General features: G+C 42.8%; 1 protein-coding gene across 1 annotated transcript in view; it reads left to right on the forward strand.

Moving 5' to 3' along the window:
* The first annotated feature begins 20,078 nt into the window (after window positions 1–20,078).
* Window positions 20,079–21,663, forward strand: part of timp2a (TIMP metallopeptidase inhibitor 2a) — a 62,850-nt gene continuing 61,265 nt past the window's right edge. The window contains exon 1 of the mRNA XM_041216783.1: window positions 20,079–20,411. Within this exon, the coding sequence (XP_041072717.1) occupies window positions 20,282–20,411 (130 nt within the window). The 5' untranslated portion in view covers window positions 20,079–20,281. The remainder of the gene's footprint in view (window positions 20,412–21,663) is intronic.

Consider the following 21,663-nt stretch of genomic DNA (forward strand, 5'->3'; position numbering starts at 1 on the left):
TAAGTAGTCATTAAGTGGCCACTTAAGGGCTTCAATTGGCAGTAGGGCAGGTAGGTCAACGCTGGGCCTTCCTACCCAGAACTTAATGCTGACCGTAGGGAAAAGGTGGAGGGTTCAGGTATGCCAAATCCCCACCTCGGTAAATGCCCTTCGCACCTCCAAGCTCACTGCTAGCGAAGAGGTAGGAAGACCACAGTTGAATACTGTGTGCAGTTTTGAGTTTCACATGATAGGATGACATTGAGGCAATAGAGAGGGAGAGTGAAGATTCATGAGGATGATGTCTGGTATAATGAAATACAAATAAGGAGAAAGAGTCAAAAAAAACTTAGACCGGGATTTTCCGGTCCCATTGTGGTGGGACATGCCGCAGAAGATTCAGCGGCCCAGCCAAAAGCCCAGCCACTGAGTTTTGGCAGGACCGTATGATCCCAGCGTGGGCAGAGCTGGAAAATCCCACCCTTAGGCTGTTTTCATTAAGACCAAGAAGATTACAGAGTGATTTATTAGAACTGTTTAAAGTTATGAAGGGATGGAAAATGTAGGTGGACAGTTTCTGATGTCCAAGAGGGTGAGAATGTAGATATAAGATTAAATATGAGAGATTTATCACAGAGAGCAGGTGAAACTGTTTCACATGCAGAGTTGTGAGGTTGTACAATTTACTACTGGAGTTACTGATTAAACAGAGACTATCCTAGCATTTATGATCAGGTTACAAACACACGAACTTATGAAATATGAGTAGAAGTAGGCTATTCGGTCCCTCAAGCCTGATTTGCCCACCATTCAATAAGAATATAGCTGATCTGTTTGTGTTTCAAATTCCATATTCCCATCTACCCCTGATAACCTTTGATTCCTTTGCCTAGCAAGAATCTATCTACCTCATCTTTCAATCTATTTATATCCATCTGCAACCTCCTCATGTCCTCTTCACAACCTACTTTCCTATCTATCTTTGTGCCATCTGCAAACTTAACTACCATACCTTCACTCACCTCAGCTCAGTCGTTCTTATAAATTGTAAAAAACTGACACCCCAGTACAGCCTCCTGCAGGACTTCCCTCGTCACATTCTGCCAATCAGAAAAAGATCCATTTATACATACTCTGTGTTTTCTGCCAGCTAGCCAATCTTCTGCCCATGCTCATATGTTACCCCCTACATCATGATCTTTTATTTTCTAAAATAATCTTTGACGTGGTAACTTATCAAATGCCTTCTGGAAATCCAAGTATAGTTCATCTACCGGCTCCCCTTTATCCACAGCGCATGTTAGGTGGTTAAAGAAAAGGGCAAATAACAGGACATGAGAAGTGATTGGATATGTGGGATTAGGTTTTTAGTTTGTGTGGATGATAAAAAATCAATGTGGATTGGACAGGCTGAATAGCCTACTTCTGTTAACCATTCTATGTAACGTTAGTGAATAGGCTGCCATGTTCACTCAAAACAGATGTTATGTTGCATACCATAGGCCATAAAGTTTCAAACTAGGGGAGGCCGTAAATTTTCAGACTGTTGTTTGGGGACGCTCATTTGTTCATGAGGGTATCTTGGGGGCTTTGCAAAGTTATCAGGTTTAAAAACCAATTTGGAAGGCTGAGTTGGCATAGTGACTTGAGAATTCTGTGCTCTATAGTCTTCTGTACTTGTTGAGTTATTGTTCCGTTAGTCTCAATTTAACTGTCTCTCCACCACCCCATCCCCACCCCCCCCACCCCGCCATCCAACCTCGGCCAACACCCCACATACCTGGCATAAACCAATTCATTAAAATGTGACGATAGATTTACCCGCACCTCTCCTGCCCCAATTTGGCCAACTGCAATTATAAATTTCAGGCAGCAAAGGTACCCGGCCTCCCCACTGAATGCCAATGATCAAGGGACCCCCATCTCCCCATCTCCAAGCTCACCACCATTGAGAGCACAAGATTCCAACCAGGGAGCAGGGCTTGAACCCACAACCTCCTGAGGGCAGCTGACAGAATGTTAGGACAGGAAGTCCCAGGGAATGTGTGCCGGCGATCGCTAGAGATCTGTCAATATTTCCACATGGAAAAGATTGAAAAGTTGCAGCCTCTTCAGATCAGCTAGAAGAACACAATGTTCACAATTAGCCCATGCCATTATATGTTCTGAATGTCTTTGTTCTCCATTGACCATTGGCCTGTATCTCACTTGCTGCCTCATTCTCCATCTTTCTAGCTCTTGACATATATTAAGGTAAACTTTTGTAGCTATTCCTCTGGGCACATTTCCACTGACATTTTGCATAAAGACACAATGAGCCTAGACAACATCTGTATGCATCTCAGTTAATATTATAGAAGTAAATCATTGTCACTCAGATTCTAGTTCCATTGCTAAATGTACACTTTGATCAATAATTTAATGGACAGTAAAAACATTCATGAAAAGGACAGTCAGTCAAAGCAGATCAATCCATCATCTAAGGGTCTCTATCAGCATTTTCATTGGCCATTTTTCTTTGTTTTTTTTGAGGGTCATACACCTTTTAAAGCTGTCTGTACCTATTTTCCCAGCCGGCACTCCACAGCTAGGAAATCAGATGTCCTGCTACTGCAAATACTGTTTTGAAACAAATAAGGTGCATGAGATACAACCCCAGTCCTCTGAGTTTCCAGTGAGGAAGCATGTGACCTTACTTTTCAGGGAATGGAAAGGGACATTTTCAAATAACAAAACTTAGACTCAATTGGCAGCACAATGGCACAGGAATTGTCATTTTTAGGTTTCTGATCGGCAGCTCCTAGCCTAGATAAGGCCCTGGAATAGGCTGCCAACTGTCTTGTTCAAGCTGAGATCTTAAAAAGTCAATATTGGAAGGGTCCAGCAACACTTCACGTTTAAAATTCTCATCATGTTTTCAAATCCCCCATGGCTTTGCCCTTCCCTAGTTCCTCCACTACAACCTTCCAACTCTGGTCTCTTGTGCAAACCCCGCTTCCTTCATCTAGGCCTCTCCACGTCTCTGTTTTCCTTTAAGATGCTAATTAGAACCTATCTCTTTGACACAGCATTTAGTCAGCTGTCCTAATGTCTCTCCCTTTGGCTGGGTATCAATTTGTGTCTTATTGTGCTCCTGAAAGTGCTTGGGATGTCTTCATACGCTAAAAACACTATATAAATGCAAGTTGTTATAAAAAAAAACTAAAGTTAGAGTGAAATATGCCATTAAAAATAAAAAAAATAATTATTGGCAACAGTGAGTTAAAAATTGAAAGTGCAATAAGGGAAATTTTAAACAAACAACTAAAGGAGAGATACTTAGCAGTATATGCTCTATGTGCACAGTGAGATGTCAAATAGCTGCTGGGGTGGACAAAATTCCTAGATATATCATTTGTGTGAGATTTATATAATTACATTTATGTTTGAAGGGGCAATTGAGATCATACTTCCTCATGGAATTACTCCCAATGGTATAATGTGTGCTAACATTTGTACAGAGGAATTTTTTTCTGCTTTATATCCATATCTTCAAAGGACAGGTAAATCCTTGATGATACCAGTCTGCAGTTGCTTCCACGTAGACCTTTCCTTGATACCTATCCCTCAGATTAATGTGGTTGTTTAACATTACTGATGAATTTTAAAGCATGAATGAAGATGGTCTAGAACTACATAAGTTTACCAGACAGGCAAAGGCCATTTAGTCCATTCTGTCTATGCTAATTCATTGCTACAGAACAATGCAAATTTAGTAGCAATAATTGCCAGTTTATTTTAAGTAGACATGGGAATTAAAAAAAAAATATATCACTTCTGTTCACACTTCTGGTTTCACATTTAAATAGATTCAGCTGCCTTTCCCCGGAAACTACACTGGCAACTGAATACAAAGCATTTCTGCAGACAAAAGCTGATCAGCTCTGTTCATAAAAATCTTTGAACCCATACTAGCAAACCAGGAGATTGCTTCTTCCTATAATATGTTTATGTCAACGTCTGGTGCCCGAAATTGAATTCAGGCTACATCTCTATTTTGTCTTTTACATAAAGCCATATCATTACTCTGGAAAGGCTTTCTCCCAGAAGCAATTCAAAGCTTCAGGAAGTCTGTGCAACAATGATTTCCTGCACAGAGTGTATGCTTGTAATAGAACCTTACCACAACATATTTGTCACAGTGAGCCTGCTTCAAAACACTTTTTTTCAACTCTGGCAATCTAATATATAAATCAGTGATGACAGGAATTTGATGTTAATGACTAACTCGGGGAATTGAAATATTAACAAATTAGAAGCAGCTTACTAATGTCCACATCAAAATCTGGCTGTAGTTGTTGAGTTTTCTTCAGAGTTTTTGTGATGACCAAGGGAGGCAGGTGAGGAAGTATGGAAACAGCTGTTCACACACAGCAGGCTTCATGTGCCGTTGAATCTTATTTTTCTTCTTTTTTTGCGGGGTCATGTTACATGACCTCTTAGTTCATTTTTTCCTGTAATTTCTTTTCTTCTATGTAAATTTCCTATATTTTCAATCATATTTCAGATTTCCACATTTACAGCTTTTCCTGTGCATGCTACCATATTAATAATACTGTCTATGATTTGTACAATGTGTCAATTTTACCTGCCCAAATACACTAATGATAGGCACATAATGCAATGAATAAATTGGATATCTTTTCAACCGCTCAATTGACTAATCTGAGTTTGTTTTAAAGTTAATAGTTATCAAACTCATAACAAGGCCCATGGGTGCTCTTGTTGATTTTAGTTTTAAAGTTCTACACCGCTCCTCTTGCACTGCACTATTTTGAAATGTGACATGAACCTTTAAGGGTTATCTTAAACTACTGTCACTCATTACGCACCTTGATAGGGTGTGATGTATTAGTCCCATGACTTGTAGTCAGTTGACAAGCAGCAGGGTAGAGCTTAGATGTACTTGAGTTAGCCTCTTAATGAACAGTAAATGTATATAGTCTTATCTTCAAATAAAGAACCCAAATTATTGTTTCACCAATCCTTGTATATGATTGGTTTGCTTACGTTGAAGAAAAGAAGAATGTAACACCCACTGTGCTGCTGCTGCTGCCCAGTTCAGACTGGACCCACTCGAAACATCACAACCACGTTCCAAACTCTAGACCACTCATAAGCAATGTCATGAGATCAGCAGTTACACGATGGGCAGAATTTTACATTCCTGACCCGATCAGGTGTAAACTAGCACTCAATGTTGTCGGGCGAGCATCCAATGTCATCGCGCACCAATATTTTTGTCGGCAGTGCACCCACAAACAATTTAGAGGCCTATTAAGACCCATTAAACAATTAATTAAAAGCTCTTTTTCGCTGCCCGTCCAACTTTACAGTTGGCAGGTGAGTGAATCGTCACACAGCCTTTAGATTTCTTAGGAAATCTCATCCACAGGCAGGATGAGGTTTCCAACATTAATTTTTTAAAAAATGTTTTGACAGCATTTTTACTATGCCTTTGTTCATGTGAGTGAGTCCTATGTGGGGACATGTTTTTCACATTTTCAGAATCTTTATTTTTGATGTTAATATTCTTCAGCTCCCTGAGGCAGCTCCTTGACTTCAGGGAGCTCTCATTGCATGCTCCCCCGCACATGCGCAGACCTCTGAGCTCGCGCTTCTCCCGCCCCCACCCCAGCAGCGCTGGGCTTCTCAGCACGCTTTCACGCTGGCTGGCTATTAATTGGCTAACCGTTTCCCGATTGCACTCAGGCCCACCTGCTACACCTGCCTGATGGCTCGAAAATCCTGCCCTATATTTTCTTTGGAGAACCAGCATTGTTAGGGTTAGAAGTTTTATTATTCCTAGTGTGTAGTCACATTTAAATTATGATGATGTCTTTTTCCGTTTTAGATGTTGCTGGGCATTTTGCCTGATTGTATGTTTCTGGGCTCGCTAGTCTGAGCTGCCTTTCCAAATGTAATTAGTATCACAACCATGTTCTACTTGCTCATATCCTGTAAAAACATCCTGTGGTTAAGAAATGCAATTTTTGATTTTTAATCTACAAATATGCAGTCTGCAGTGTTGATGGCTAATTTATTTTTAATGGTTAGTTTTGTCCTGACAGTGTACTGGTAAATGTCACGTACATTTTCAAATCCTGTGCTTTAATACAAAGCTCTAGAGTTCGTTTCTGTGGGCTAAATATTGAGGAAGGAACAAACTACTGCAAGTCAGAACAAAATAGTACTTTAAGGTGTTAGTGCAAAAAACACCATAAGCAATAAAAGCAGTTGAAAATTTATGCTGGGTTAGTCTAGCAACTAAATTAACTTTAATCAAAGCCACAGAATTTGCAAAATGAATGGCCCTCAATTATCTATTTCATTTATAATTTTGACAAATTGTTAAATACGACTCAGTCACTTTTCGTTTGAGATTTGTGTCTACTCCATGCAAGCAAATCTATGCACTTATGGAGAAAGAAATGAACAAATTAGCTCCCACAAAATTAATGAATAACCGAGACAGCTGCAGTATTACATGAGATTAATTGTTATTCTGCATATTTTATATTGATCATTGCTGTGTATTATGCATGTTATAGCCGAAATCTTCCGGGTGCAGAAGTAAGAGCAATTTCCATGGGCTGGCAGAGGGGGGGAGGGTGGTGGGGTGCTGATCACGTGCAATCTTGGGCTGTTCAACTCATTACAAATGCATCCGTGAGGACTATGCCAATTCTTGCAGTGGGGGCAGGCAGGAAGTTGCCATCCCCACCACTAACTCACGGGGTGGAAGGATTGGGCGCCATATTTAAAGGGCACACAGACAGCCATTCACTCACAGCAGACCTGGATCATCAATCTGGCTGTCATTCAAGATTCTGCCAAGACCAAAACGTCATAGAGAAGACATGTTTAATGTCTAACTCCACGGTTTGTGAGTGTACGGCCTAGGCGTGCACCATGGAAGCCATTACCTGCAACTCACATGTTATGAGCTCTGAAAATATGTGTCCACAGAGTGTTCAGTGAGGTCATTGCAACTCCTGCTGCTGTTGCCCCAATGTAAGATGTGGGTGGATGCCACGAGTGCTCGAGGGGAGCTAAATCTGCTATGCGAGTGGCAAGGAACACCTTGCAGTATTCAGAGCTGAGAGGTGAAGCTCTGCACGGTCCGGTCTTCTTAACAGTAAAAAACAAGAGGCTGCCCTACATGTCTGGAGGAAGCTGTGGTGGGCAGGTTCAATCATTAATGGCCTTCCTCTGTGATTTGTCATTTTGAGCTAACATGCAGATGAAGGCTGCAAGTGGGGAGGCAATGGGCAAGTTAGCCTTGACTGCAAGAGGGATTTGAATGTAGGATTAAAGAGATGTGTGTGCAGTTGACTGAAGCCTTTGTCAGGCCTCACATGGAAATTTGTTTGGCCTGCTCGTCTCCTTATCAAGAGTTACAGTCGACCTCACATAAATGGTTTGCAACCAAAGTGCATCAGACATCACTGAAGGACCAGGGTTTTAGTGCATGAAGTAAGAGAGAGTAGAATGGGCCTGTGTGCTGCACCATGCCAAGGACTGTGAGGCTATCCATGTGAAGCATTAGTGACTCCGACAAGGCTCTGCAGGGTCCATGCAGGAAAGATGTTTACCTTGGCTGGGGTGTCCACAATGATGGAGCAGTCTTGCACTCATACTAAGGACGTTTGGACTGAGTCTCTGCAATTGGAGGGTCTGGAGTGGTTGCTACTCAGCAATCCATAGTGCAGGTGAGGCACACTCTTGTGAGTGGACTCCAAAGTAACCTCAAAACTTTTTGGGATGATAAAGATATCAAGGGATAAGGGTTTGCCATGGGTGAGTGACCTATTGGAGAATAGGAACATGATCTTCCCTGAGCAATCTGCATGGAGGAGCGATCTCAAGGCATCAAATGATGTTCTCATGCTGCTCCTCCCTTTGCACTCATATATCTGGTCCTGCCTGAAAGAGCTCTCTGCCCGGTCTGCCGCCCACTCGCCCCCCCCCATGGGGAGCAGGTGTGAGGGTGACGACTGCGTCTCTGCCGAGTTTAGATTTGATATTGCTTCCAAATTTCCATGCATACAGACTTTCTGACGGCATGGGAAAAATCTCATTTCTACTTACAGTTGCCTGAGGTCATGGAAAATGGAGTGCATTACAGGTTTTAATGCGCACAGTTAGTGCCAGGGCTCTGCATATTAGCTAAGTTTTGCGCATGCAAAGAATTAAGCAGGGCAGACGTTAAGTAGTGCAATTTAATCCAGCTATCTTAAACCAAGGCACATTAGAACAAAGTATAATGCCTGTAAACAAAACAGAACTGGGAGCTGTCAGCCAGCAGAGGACAGGAAACCAAATAGGACAAAAAATGTCTCGGCAGCTAACTCTGCCTGGAATCTGTCAGCTATCAGATTGTCAAGGGAATCTCTACCGCATTAGATCCTTACAATGTGCATGTGCCTCCACAACATCCTGGCCCTTGTCATCACCATCCCCTTCACCATCATCATCGTTGGAGGAGACATCTCAGTCCTCCAAGTCTCCCTCAGCCTAGACATCCCCACTTTGTAGCACAATGTTGTGCAGGACACAGCAGACAATGCAAATCTGGGACACTGTCTATGGTGAGTATTGGAGAGCCTTGCCTGAGCAGACCAAACATCTGAACCTCATCTTTAGGAGGCCTATCGTCTGCTCAATTGTGGACCTTTGGCGGTATGTGCAGCATTGTATCTCTCCTCAGCAACACTCTGCAGACCATGAACAGGTGTCTTCAGCCCGGTCTTCTGAGGGTATCCTTTATCCTAAAGGAACCAGCCCTGTAAACACTGGTGTCCTTAGAAAACTTATGGCACCTGGGAGTGGTTCAGAATGAAGGTTTCGTGAGGGCTTGCTGGGAACTGAGCCCAAACATGCAGGATTTGTCTTCTGTGATCACATATCAACTGCCCGTTCAAAGAATGGAAATCTTTCCTATTGATGAATGTGACTGGTTGTTGCCAGGGAACTCTCAAGGCCACGTGTGTGCAGTCAATAGCCCCTTGCACCTGTGGGAAACCTGTGATGGCTGCAAAACCCAACATTCTTGCAGTCTGGCTTTTGGGATCCAGATGGAATTGGACAAATTGGTACACTCGTCTGAACACGGCATCTGTCATCTCTCAGATGCATTTGTGTGTTGCTGACTGGGAGATGCCTCACAGACCCCAGTGGAGCCATGGAATGAGCCACTGGCAAAGAACTTTAAGGCAGTAGTGGCCTTTAATGCTAATAGCATGGATTGGCTCCAAGTCCAACAGGTCCTCATGGAGAACAAAAACAAAAATATCTGGAAAAACTCAGCAGGTCTGACAGCATCTGCAGTGAGGGATACAGTTGACGTTTCGAGTCCGTATGACCCTTCATCAGAACTAAGACATATAGAAATGAGATGAAATATAAGCTGGTAGAAGGGGGTGGGACAGGAGAGCTCAATAGAGGGCCAGTGATAGGTGGAGGCCAAGAAGAGACTGCCAAAGACGTCATAGACAAAAGGACAAAGGGATGTTGATGGTGGTGATATTATCTAAAGGATGTGCTAATGGGGACATTAAGAGAAGCAAGCTAGTGGCAGATGGCCCTAGTGCGGGCGGGGAGGGGGGAAAGGATTGAAATGGGCTAAAAGCTGGAGATGAAACAATTGATCAAAATAAATTTAAAAATAGGAGGGAAGAGAAAAAATAGTTGTAAAAAGTAGCTGGCAAATGTGAGCAACCACAGTCCAGACTTGCTAATGTGCTTCCAGCATTGTCTTTGCTCATGTATAGATAGGTATGCTGCCTGCAATACAACCCCGGTCAGGCCAATTCTCGCCATCTCACCAACCCCTGGTCACCAGCATCCTGACCTTCTTGAGGTCCCACTGCTTCTTGCTGCTCAGGCCATTACTCCTCCTGGCCCTGTGCCAACCTGAGCTGTTCCCTCCTCCTCCTCATCTGGATGAGAGCCAGTAGCAAGGCAGGGTTGCCTGCAGCCTGCATCATCTAGGCCTCAGTGGATCTGTGAATGAATTGCAGTAATCAATCTAGTGAGCATATTCTTTTCAGGTTTGCTTCCATTGCTGAGCCTCCAAACCAGGGCTAAGCCCTGTGCCTGGCCTCAGTCTAGACATGGTATTCCCACCCCACCCCTTCCACTCCTGGAAAACCAGAGTTGGATGTTCCTTCCATTCATACCTGACTGTGCATGAAGACATTGCTCTTTGACAGGGTGATGGGAGTCATGTGTAAGAGCGCTCCCTCAGACTCTATTCAGTTTGCCTCCATTACCCTTGGGACTCTATAGAGAGACCATTGCTTTGGCAGCATTGAAAGACTAACCACATGATCCCTTGTCAGCCATGACCATTCACCTGGGAGGCTGGAAGTTTGGAGTCAGGAATTTGCTGCCGTCCACCAGCCGTGCCCCTTGAAGGCATCCACCTCCCTCCCTCCCTCCTTCCCTTCATCCCTGTCTCTGGCTGCAGCTGATGACAACTGGCACAGAATGAATGGCAGCTCCACACCCTGCCGGGATCTTGATCTTATGGGACACATGAGTCGGGAACAAACCTGCTGCTGTGTGGGCTTCACCGTAGAGCGGAGAACACAACTGAGCATGTTTGTCACGCAGTTGTCTTATGATCATGAAGTTGTCTTTTTAGCTAGCCAGTTGTGCTCATCTTGAACTCCACCCACCTGAAAAGACACTCCTCCGAGTAAGTGGGATCACAGTTTCAGAGTGTCAGCATTGTATAGCAGAGAATACCAAAATAGCGCAGGTCATATTCCAGACTCGCTCCACCACCTTCTACCCTCCTCCTGTCACGCACCAAAATCCCCCCATCACCTTTGACTCATCAAATATAACCATTTCTCTCCCTGTTGTCACCCATGAACCTCCCCCTGTTTCTCTTGCACCTACAGCTGTCACCGTCCACATGTCTTCTCTCCTCTCTGAGCCTACACCAGTTACTGCCCCCACGCCCACCCTGACCGTGACCCCTCCCATTATCCGAGCCACCTGTTCCGTCTGTTTCCATGACCCCTCCTGCCATGAAACCTTCAGCTACCCAACTTAATTTTGGCAAGCTGGCCTTTTAATGAGCATTCTTGACTTGCTAATGCATGCAAAAGGGCTTCCTGACATTGTTTGTCGGGAAGCTTGACCCGTGTTAAATGTCCCAAGAACAAAATTGTAAACGTTGGTCCCGCTGTTGGGAAACTGATTTTTGGCTTCACGCCAAATTAAGATCCCCCGCCCAACAAGCTTCTCTCTGCTGGCAGGACCGGAAGATTCCTCCCTATGTATGTTCTGGATAAACCTCATGAAAATATCTGCCCGAGCAACCATTATTTTTCAGGACTATTATTCCAGGTATTTCTCAGGTTCACCATTTCAGGCCGCTTTCATTCACTTCCCAACAACTTGTGGAATTTCTTAAAAAGATGTAAACCTCTGTTGCTCATTGAAATGTAGGATCAGAAAGAGTGTCAAATGTGAATGTGTGATGGGGTGTAACATCAGCACCCTCCTCCAACCCCAAAACATCTTCATAGTGGGGACAAGTCCTGACCTGCGGCCCCACCACCACCTTTCCCCAAATATGGGCTCAAGTTCAGCTGTCGGCAAGCAAATCAGAATGGGAAAACACAGAAGGAAGCTATTCAGCCCTTTGTGCCTGTGCCAGCTCTTTGAAAGAGCTATTCCATTAGTTCCACTTCCCTGCTTTTTTTCCAAGGCCCCATAAATTTTTCCCATCATTTTATTTCTCCAATTCAGTTTGAAAGTTACTACTGAACCTGCTCCATCACCTTCTCAGGTAGTGCATTCCAGATCATGACAACTTGCTGTGTAAACAAAATTTTCCTCATGTTGCATTGGTTCTTTTGCCTCGCACCTTAAATCTATGTTTCCTGCTGACCGATCCATTTGCCACTGGAAACAGTTTTTCATTATTTACTTTATGAAAACCGTTCATGATTCTAAACATCTCTATCAATCTCCTCTTAATCTATCCTGCTCTAAAGAGAACAACCCCACCTTCTCCAATCTCTCCACATAACTGAAGTCCTGCATCCCAGGTACCTTTCTGGTAAGTTGCTTCTGCATCCTCCCCAAGACCCTGGCATCCTTCCAAAACCTGGTGCCCAAAGTTGAACACAATAGTCCAACTGAGGCCTAACCAGCATTTTGGAAAGTTTTACGATAATCTCCTTAATTTTGTACTCTATGCCTCTAAGACTAAAGCATAGCTGCTGCACTGGGTCTGCGACAGGTGGTGAGGGAACCAAGAAGAGGAAAAAATGTACTTGGCCTCATCCTTACCAACCTGCCTGCCGCAGAGGTATCTGTCCATGACAGTATCGGTAGGACTGACCACCACATGGTCCTTGAGGAGATAATGTGGTGTGGCACTACCACCGTGCTAAATGGATAGATTCCAAACAGATTTAGCAACTCAAGACTGGGCATCCATGAGGCGCTGTGGGCCATCAGCAGCAGCAGAATTGTACTTGATGTACTTGATCTGTAACCTCATGGCCCGGCATATCCTCAACTCTACCATTACCACCAAGCCAGGAGGTCAACCCTGGTTGAATGAAGAGTGCAGGAAGGCATGCCAGGAGCAACACCAGGCATACCTAAAAATGGGCGTCAGCCTGGTGAAGCTACAACACAGGATTACCTGCATGCCAAGCAGCGTGAACAGCAAGTGATAGACAGAGCTCAGCAATTCCACAACCAATGGATCAGATCTAAGCTCTGCAGTCCTGCCACATCCAGTTGTGAATGATGGTGGACAATTAAACAACTCACTGGAGGAGGAGGCTCCACAAATATCCCCACCCCCAATGATGGAAGAGCCCAGCATGTCAGTGCAAAAGACAAGGTTGAAGTGTTCGCAACAATCTTCAGCCAGAAGTGCGAGTGAATGATTCAACTCGGCCTCCTCCAGAGATCCCCAACCACAGACGCCAGTCTTCAGCCAATTTGATTCACTCCACGTGACATCAAGAAATTGCTGAAGACACTGGATACTGCAAAGGTTATGAGTTTTGACAATATTCCAGCAATAGTATTGAAGACTTGTGCTCCAGAGCATGCCATGTCCCTAGCCAAGCTGTTCCAGTACTGCTACAACACAGGGATCTACCCAGCAATGTGGAAAATTGCCTAGGTATGTCCTGTATACAAAAAGCTGGACAAATCCAATCCGCCCATTTACCGCCCCATCAGTCTACTCTCCATCATCAGTAAGGTGATGGAAGGGGGTCATCAACAGTGTTAACAAATGGAACTTGCTTAGCAATAACCTGCTCCCTGAGACTCAGTTTGGGTTCTACCAGGGCCACTCAGATCCTGACTTCATTACAGCCTTGGTTCAAACATGGACAAAAGAGCTGAACTCCGGAGGTGAGGTGAGAGTTACTGCCCTTAACATCAAGGCAGCATTTGACCGAGTGTGGCAACAAGGAGCCCTAGCAAAACTGAGGAAAACTCTCCACTGGTTGGAGTCATACCTAGCACAAAGGACGATGTTTGTGATTGTTGGAAGTCAATCATCTCAGTTCCAGGACATCACTGCAGGCATTCCTCAGGATGGTGTCCTACAGCCAACCATCTTCAACTGCTTCATCAATGACCTTCCATCCGTCTTAAGAAAGGTCAGAAATGGGGATGTTCGCTGATGTTTGCACAATGTTCAGCACCATTCACAATTCCTCAGTTACTGAAGCAGTCTATGTCTAAGACCTGGACAATGTCCAGACTTGGGCTGACAAGTGGCAAGTAACCTTTACACCACACAAGTGCCAGGCAATGACAATGTCCAATTAGAGAGAATCTGACCATCGCTCCATGACATTCAATGGCATTACCAGCACAGAATCCCCCACCATCAAAATCCTGGGGGTTACCATAGACCAGAAACTGAACTGGGCTAGCCATATAAATAATGTAGCTAAAAGAATAGGTCAGAGGCTAGGAATCCTGCAGTGAGTAACTTACCTCCTGACTCCCCAAAGCCTGTCCGCCATCTACAAGGCACAGGTCAGGGGTGTGATGGAATACTCTCCACTGGCCTGGATGAGTGCAGCTCCAGCAACACTCAAGAAGCTTGACACCATCCAGGACAAAGCAGCCCACTTGATTGGCACCCCATCCACAAACATTCACTCCCTCCACCACTGACGCACAGTGCCAGCAGTGTGTACCATCTACAAGATGCACTGCAGAAACTCACCAAGGCTCCTTAGACAGCACCTTCCAAACCCGCGACCACTACCATCTAGAAGGACAGGAGCAGCAGATACATGGGAACACCACCACCTGGAATTTCCCCTCCAATCCACTCACTATTCTGTCATGGAAATATATCACCGTTCCTTCACTGCCGCTGGGTCAAAATCCTGGAACTCCTTCTCTAACAGCACTGTGGGTGTACCTACACCACAGGGACTGCAGTAGATGTAGGAGCTGCAAGAAGGCAGCTCACCACCACCTTCTCAAGGGCAATTAGGGATGGGCAGTAAATGCTGGCCTAGTAAATGTGACGCCCACATCCTGTAAATTAACTTAAAAAACTAAAGCGAAGGGTCCTTTATGTTTTTTTAACAGTCTTCTCATCTTGTTCTGCTGCCTTCAGGAATTTGTTACATGTACATCCCAGGTCTCTCTGTTTGCACCCTTGTAAATTGTTTCATTTATTTTATGATACCTCTCCTCAATATTTCATTTGTCTCTCAGCATATTGACCTGTCAATGTCCACCTGATGATGAGAATATGAAAACCCCAAATCTAAAAGTTCCATCCCTTGAACCCACCTTTTCGACTGTCCTTGTTTGGGATGGTTTGCAGATTTTCCCTAATAAGGCTCCACAGAAACTGCTGAAGAAGGGGGAGCCAGGCATTATTGGTGCACTGATTTTACAAGCTGAGGGATGTGGCCCAAGACTGGAATGCTGTCCAGAGGGACCATAGGTTTCTACTGAAGGATGAGCTTGATGGGTCAAATGGTCTATGGTAGTCATACCTACCTTTGTCATCTTCATAAGATACTGGCAATGCATTAATTGTGGATACAATTTACCCAATGACAGGCAGAGACAGATTCAACATCAGAAACATGAGGAGACTATTTCCTCTGGTTGCCATATGTTAATGAGATTTATAAACGCAGTGGGAAGATTTCTAATCTTCTCTGTTCCTAGAAAAATCAGGTAGTCTTTAGAAAAGGAGGGGTTGATAACTCTTCTAGAAATAATGATTGAAGAAAATCTCTTTGCTAACACATTATTGGCCTGAATGATTATAGTATAAACATATGAACAAGGACGAACAGGTAAGGATCCTCTGATTCATCCAGCCTTTCCCACAAAATTGTCATACTTTGTGTATCACAGTTTGAAAACCTCCCCCCACCACCCACCCAAAATCATTTGATCTCCTGGAAGAGGGGGAAAAATCAGAAAAACACAGCTCAATTTAGAAAGAAACACTGAGAAATGCCTCTCTGACCATCTAGGTGATCAAAATTACTCCAGGGGGTCCTCCTGGCCCTGAATTCCTCACAGTACCTGCCCTTTAGTATGAGATGATATCCAGCCTGCCCAGCCAACAGCACATCCAGCTCTCACTGGAAGTAATTCAATGGGGCAACATCCACCACCCAAGAAAATAGCCTGTTCCACAAGCTCACTCTTCTCCAGGAAAGGAACCAAGTCCTGACGTCTAACCTAACTCCGAACTTATAGAACTTGTGACCCGAGTCCTGCTTAATCATCTTACAAACCTCAATCAGGTAACCTCTAAGTCTATGCTTCTCCAAAGTTTGTGTCCTAACTCTTTTAGCCTATCATAATAACCAGAATGTATTGAACTTACAGCTAATCTTGTTGCCCTCCTCTGCCCATTTCCAAAGCCTCGATGCCTCAATAAATCCCAGTGTCCAGAGAGGATCTTCTTCCATTAGTAGTTAGTCCTGAAATTTTTGTTTGCAGCAAAAATAAAGAAATTTCCAATAGAGAGAACACAAAGCATTGATCCTTAGTAATTCTGAAAGTATTTTGTTTTTATCTTGTTATACGTTTTCCTTAAAATATTTTAAAAATGAAAACTATTTTCTATCCTTTCATCTTGTTGGCAAAGTGATTGTGCAGGGAGTGCGTGCTCAGACTTGTCTAAGAGAAAAATGGGATTCATTTCATTGTAAACCACAGGTACTTGTGAAAATCAATGAACATTATTAAAAAGGGTATAGATTTTCTCAAACTCTCTTAATTTTTCACTTCAAACTTAACAAAATCTGTTTTTTTTTGTCCAGACCTTATGGTATCACTTGTCATTTATATTTCATTCCTTTTACTATCAAGAGCCAGGAAAGCGAGACTCTCAAGAATCAGCTGCAGACATATTGGCTTCATAAACCACATTCTTAGAACAATGTGTGCGCAATTTGGCACTGGCCTCCACAAGGAGTTTGCTGTTGTTTGCCTGGTGATGTAGGTGATGATATTAACAGCTGTAGCTTTAATTTTCTCTGGGTCATCGTAACATTTTGTTTTATGGTAAATTTAAGGTGCAATTTTGATCTCAGGACCCAGAATTTGCCTTTTTATGTTTAGGTGCAGGTTTTCTTGATTTGGGAACCAGGCAATTCCACACCCAGTAGGCTTTTTTCAAGCACTAATTATGATATTTAACATTTAACTGTTAGCCCAGTTGAACTTGGTCATTGTGCCAGCCATTTTATCCACGTGTCTATCAGGAGAGGAGAGAGAGAATTGTCCTTTGCACTATAATTGCGGCCAGTTTTTAAGTTTAAAAATATCTTTCAAATGACTCACTAATTGGTACCAGAGTGAATGACTGGAGGCCACCCTCACTGAAAACAAGGCAATGGCAAATGTCTAATGGAAGAATTACCTAGTGCAAATACATGTGACAGATAAAAGATCAGCTTTAGTTGGGTGCAGTTCTCCAGATATAAAGAGTTATTGTTCAGTAAATGCCAACAACCCTCCCTTGACTACTCACTCAAGCTTACTTACATGTGTCTTGACAATACTGCAATTCCCTATCATTCTATCCAGAGGGATCATTAAAATCAGTTTTGACCACTTTTCACTGATAGATTGCCAGATTCTTTTGGGTAGTAAAGTGGTCAAAACTAATTTCTTCCTGAATTTCAAAAAAAATCTCTCATTGTTTTCTTACCATAAATCAGGACAAGAGCATGGCATACAGTCAACATGCATGTTGTGATGTGCGTGCACTCTGGTCTAACTTTTGGCGAGAAATGAAACAATATTTTTAAGGGGCCTGGATCTTCTTCAGACACTGCTGTGAGACTGACATTCTTGCTACTGCAGCTAACATCAGTTTTTCATTCCTTGTTAGGTATGAAGCAAGGATAGCAGTGAACTGACATTGTTGCTCACCTTAAGATGAAGATTGTCAACCAAAGACTGACTATGGTCACACACTCAGGCATTGCATACTAAAAGTGTTGTTACAGTTATGAGATTTATAAGATTGTTATGTTTTTGGGACTGTGTTTTTAATTTAAGGTAAAATGAAGGGGGTCATGTGACCTCTTCAGAAATCTGCCTCACAGCAAGCCTGGGTGGTTTGATTGTTAGAGATTAAAGGGGGCCCAGATTATTTTACTGGGAAGAAGGTGCAAGCTGTTTACACTTGGAGACAATGGCAGCAGCCTGTGTGCTAACAGTGGATAGACTATGAACCTTAAGGTCCCAGAGAAGTGTTGTGAATGTTGGGTTGTAAACAGTTGTGCTTTAAACTGACCGTTTAGTTCCAAGATGAAAGAGAGTTGAGCTCTCAAGGACAGCCTCTCTACCTGGATACAAGGTCCATGTGTATCATGTTGTCATGTTGTTTGAGAGGGGAAGAGTTTCTAAGATATCCCTGAAAACTCACAGACACAATTAGTCTGCCAGGGTCCAGTAAAGAGAGGACTGCTAGAAACCAAAAGTCTCTATGGTTCACCGCACTGGAGGGCAGGTGGAAGTTTGCACTCAGATTATTAAGAATAAATTTGTGAGGAGTTAAAACAAAGCAGGAAGATCTGCCTAGTTTGTGCTAGAGTGAGGATCTCCAGCAATACTCTCATCATGAAGATCTGGAGTTAGAAGCTACCAGCTGAGAAAGAAAAAAACAGAAGTAAACCCTCAGTATCTGAGAATCACTTTGGACTGATTCTGGAAGAACTGAATGTCTACTTAAAGGACAGTGTGACATGCCTGTTATCTGGTTGAGTCAAAAGTTCTACTCACCGTTTACAGTATAAGTTGTCTACAAAAATAGTGTTTAGTCAATAGTGCTTTCAGTCTGTTTGTTACAGTAAATGTCTTAAAACGTGAAATCTTGTCATGTCTGCCGTTCACTACTAACTGGAAGTTTGAATTTCTTTTTAAAATTTATCGGTCTCTACAGGATCGTAACAGTATCAATCCAGTGTCCAGATAGACAGTGTCATGGAGCATGCGCAGCATTGACCCTATAGCTGAGCCCCCTGGCTTCAATCTCCCTCAAAGACGGTGGACAGTGCTGTACCAAATCCATACTGAGCATGGATGATGGTCACCTGCTCCATAAGTATAACATGAGGGATGACCTGAAGTACAATTGTGACCGTGAGTCTCAGACCGTGGAATACATCACATCAACCTGCCCACTAAGGTCTGTTGTGGGAGGCACCTGATTTCTCCACTAGGCATCTTGGGAGACCATGAAATGGATAATCAAACTAAATATCCCATTCTGAGCTTTCCCCATCATATGAAAGTATTAGTGATACAAAAATGAGATCTCAACTGTTTCACTCTGTGTAATTTGCAACAATTTTTAATTTTATCATCATAATGGAAGGCAAGTGGAGACTCAAAAAACCCTCAGATCTACTCCAAAAAAGACTTGCATTTACCTAGGGCCTTTCATATCCTCAGGATGTCTCAAAGCATTTTACAGCCAATCTATTTCCATAGCCAAATTGCACAGCAAGGTCCCACAAACAGCAATAATGATCAGAAAGTATGTTTTTACAATGCTTATTGAGGGATAAATATTGAACTTCTCTGAAATAGTGCCAAGGGACATCCAACAGAAAAAGCGGATGAGGCTTTTTTTTAGTGTCTCAGCAGGCCTCTTTACCAGGGAATATGGCTGTTCAAGGAGATGAGAATTCCTGTGGATTATTGGTTTATGCATGTTCGCGCAGCAAGTGCAATCATGCCTAGGTGTCCATATCATTTGTAACTAAACATTACCCTTTCCCCATTTTATTCTGAACAGAAAAGAATGATTTGATCCGACTGTTGGTTTTTTTTTGCTAGGATAGTCCCAGACATCTCTACATAGTCAATCAATTTGTCTCCTGGGAACAACATCACGTGGTGCTTTTAATCAACTAAGCACTTGAACTGAAGTACTGCACTGCATTGCACAGAGACAGCGAAATCATTAGTGTATCTGCCTGGATAATTCACTATTGTGAAGGCGGCAGGTTTTGTTTGTATATTTTTGCGTGTGCAAAGGATTTGATTCCCAAACTACTTACATTCCCATTTACAGTAATCTTTGTGGAGCAAGTGTAAAATGATCTAGATGCAAATTGGAAACTTTTTTTTTGTTTTTAGAAGCAGCTGGTGTAGAATCCCTGTTTCACTGACTCAAAAGTGGCTAAATCAAGTTCGTAAAAAAGAAGCTTCTAGAATCTATTATTAACAGGAATCCTTTCAATTGAAATGTGTGTGTGACAGTTTAATCAGAGTACTGGCAATGTCTGACAGAAAATCAGGTCAGATCTCTGCATTTTCCTGATGTTTATTACCACTCCATATGAAATACCTTTTTTTTAATGAACTGATCCACAACAATGCACTCCAGAGAGGCTCGAACCTCATTAAACTGAAAAATGTGTGGAATTGCCCAAGCTATGAAAAAACAACAGGCGTCTTTGGTACTGGGCCATCGATACTGTGACTGGCCCGTTGAGTAGGAGAGGCGGGGACAGCAGAAAACGTTCCAGCCATTAAATGGGGCTGAGCTCAGAGAGAGCAGAGCAAAACACACCCAGAAGAGGCAGCAGGAGGAGAGACACGACACCAGTTAACTAGATGTCATTTTGTGAATTTCTTTCCCTTCTCCGTGATCCCACGCCACTAAACTTGCCGTGTATTTGCCTGAGACAGCACCAGCTCCGGTAGACGTTCCCGGTGATCCTTGCTGGAAGAGCTTTATCCCGAGAGCTTTAAAATGAGTGCTACAGTCAGCAGTTTGGTGGCAACGTTGTTTCTGCTTCTGGCTTTGAGGGTGGAACAGATTGCCGAGGCGTGTAGCTGTGCTCCGATCCATCCGCAGCAAGCTTTCTGTAATGCAGACGTAGGTGAGTAAAAGCATCTTTCTGCACTTCTACCCTGAACAGCGTTCCAAGGCAATTTAATGTGGGTGCATTGGAAACACTGTGCAATATGGTAGTTGCCTATCAAATGCTGTCCGAAGTAAATACAGCCTGAAGTCAGAAAGGAAAGTTTAAGATACAGTGTCTCCAAAAAACAAGCCCTCTCCTGTCATGTTACAAATTCGAGCTCATCAGCTGAGTCCTGATTTCCAGATATTATTTGATTTTTTTTTAAGGAGCGCGGAACATTGCTGGTTGATTTTAAATGTTACTTAAAAACTGACAGGCTTACTTGGAAAATGGGAACCTGTAGCTTTAACCTGGTACTTGCCCATTATGTTGACCAGCCAGTCTGAGCCTTCAGCTTCCAAAACAAAAAGCATGAGCGTATGTTTCAAATCCTCCGCACAAACCTGACCTGTTTGCCCAGCCACCTTGTTTATCGGGCTGAGGTTTTGTTTTTAAATGAATCTGATAATTCTTGACTCATGGTGACACCGTAGTTACAAGGCTAAGTACTGTATCATGTTAGAAATATGCTGTGATCGGAGTTTTGTATATTTGGATCATATTTTATTCATTTCTGTCTATATATTTTTCAATAATTTATTTTCCTTGATTTAGAAAACCTATTTCGTCAAAAGTCCTACACATATTTTAGGACCAACACATTACTAAATAATTATACACGGACTGCCTGAACTGTTCATCAGAATGACTGAGTTCATACTTCACATCATATATTTAACACATCCCAGCAAAAATGTCTTAATTTAGCTAACATTTCCCTTTTTACTAACATGTAGGCTTGACTGCAAAAAAGCATTATTGGTGATACCAAAGATTTATTCCCATCGATTAGTCTTGTAATAATTCTTCAAGGTACCTCAAAGATGGAGGTTGTGCAAAATATACTGATGTCTGGAAATGGGCATGAGATTATTTGGCATATGTTCTCAAGAACCTATTCTTTCTGAATTAGTTTAACTTGGACAGTTTTATTTATATTACCTGGCTGAATTAATAGGTTTCAATCACAACTAGTCGAAATTATTTATGTATGTGATATATATTCATTCTTAACACATGTCTACTCAGCTTATAACATGATGTCCTATACATATGTTCACAATTAGTGGGACATAATCTCGTGGAACTAATTGCATGTGTGTCTGTTGCCTTTTTGCAAAAGGACAAACTCAATGGTATAGTACAAGCAAATTGTACACCATATAGG

Source organism: Carcharodon carcharias, chromosome 22, assembly GCF_017639515.1.
Source record: "Carcharodon carcharias isolate sCarCar2 chromosome 22, sCarCar2.pri, whole genome shotgun sequence".
Lineage (NCBI taxonomy): Eukaryota > Metazoa > Chordata > Chondrichthyes > Lamniformes > Lamnidae > Carcharodon > Carcharodon carcharias.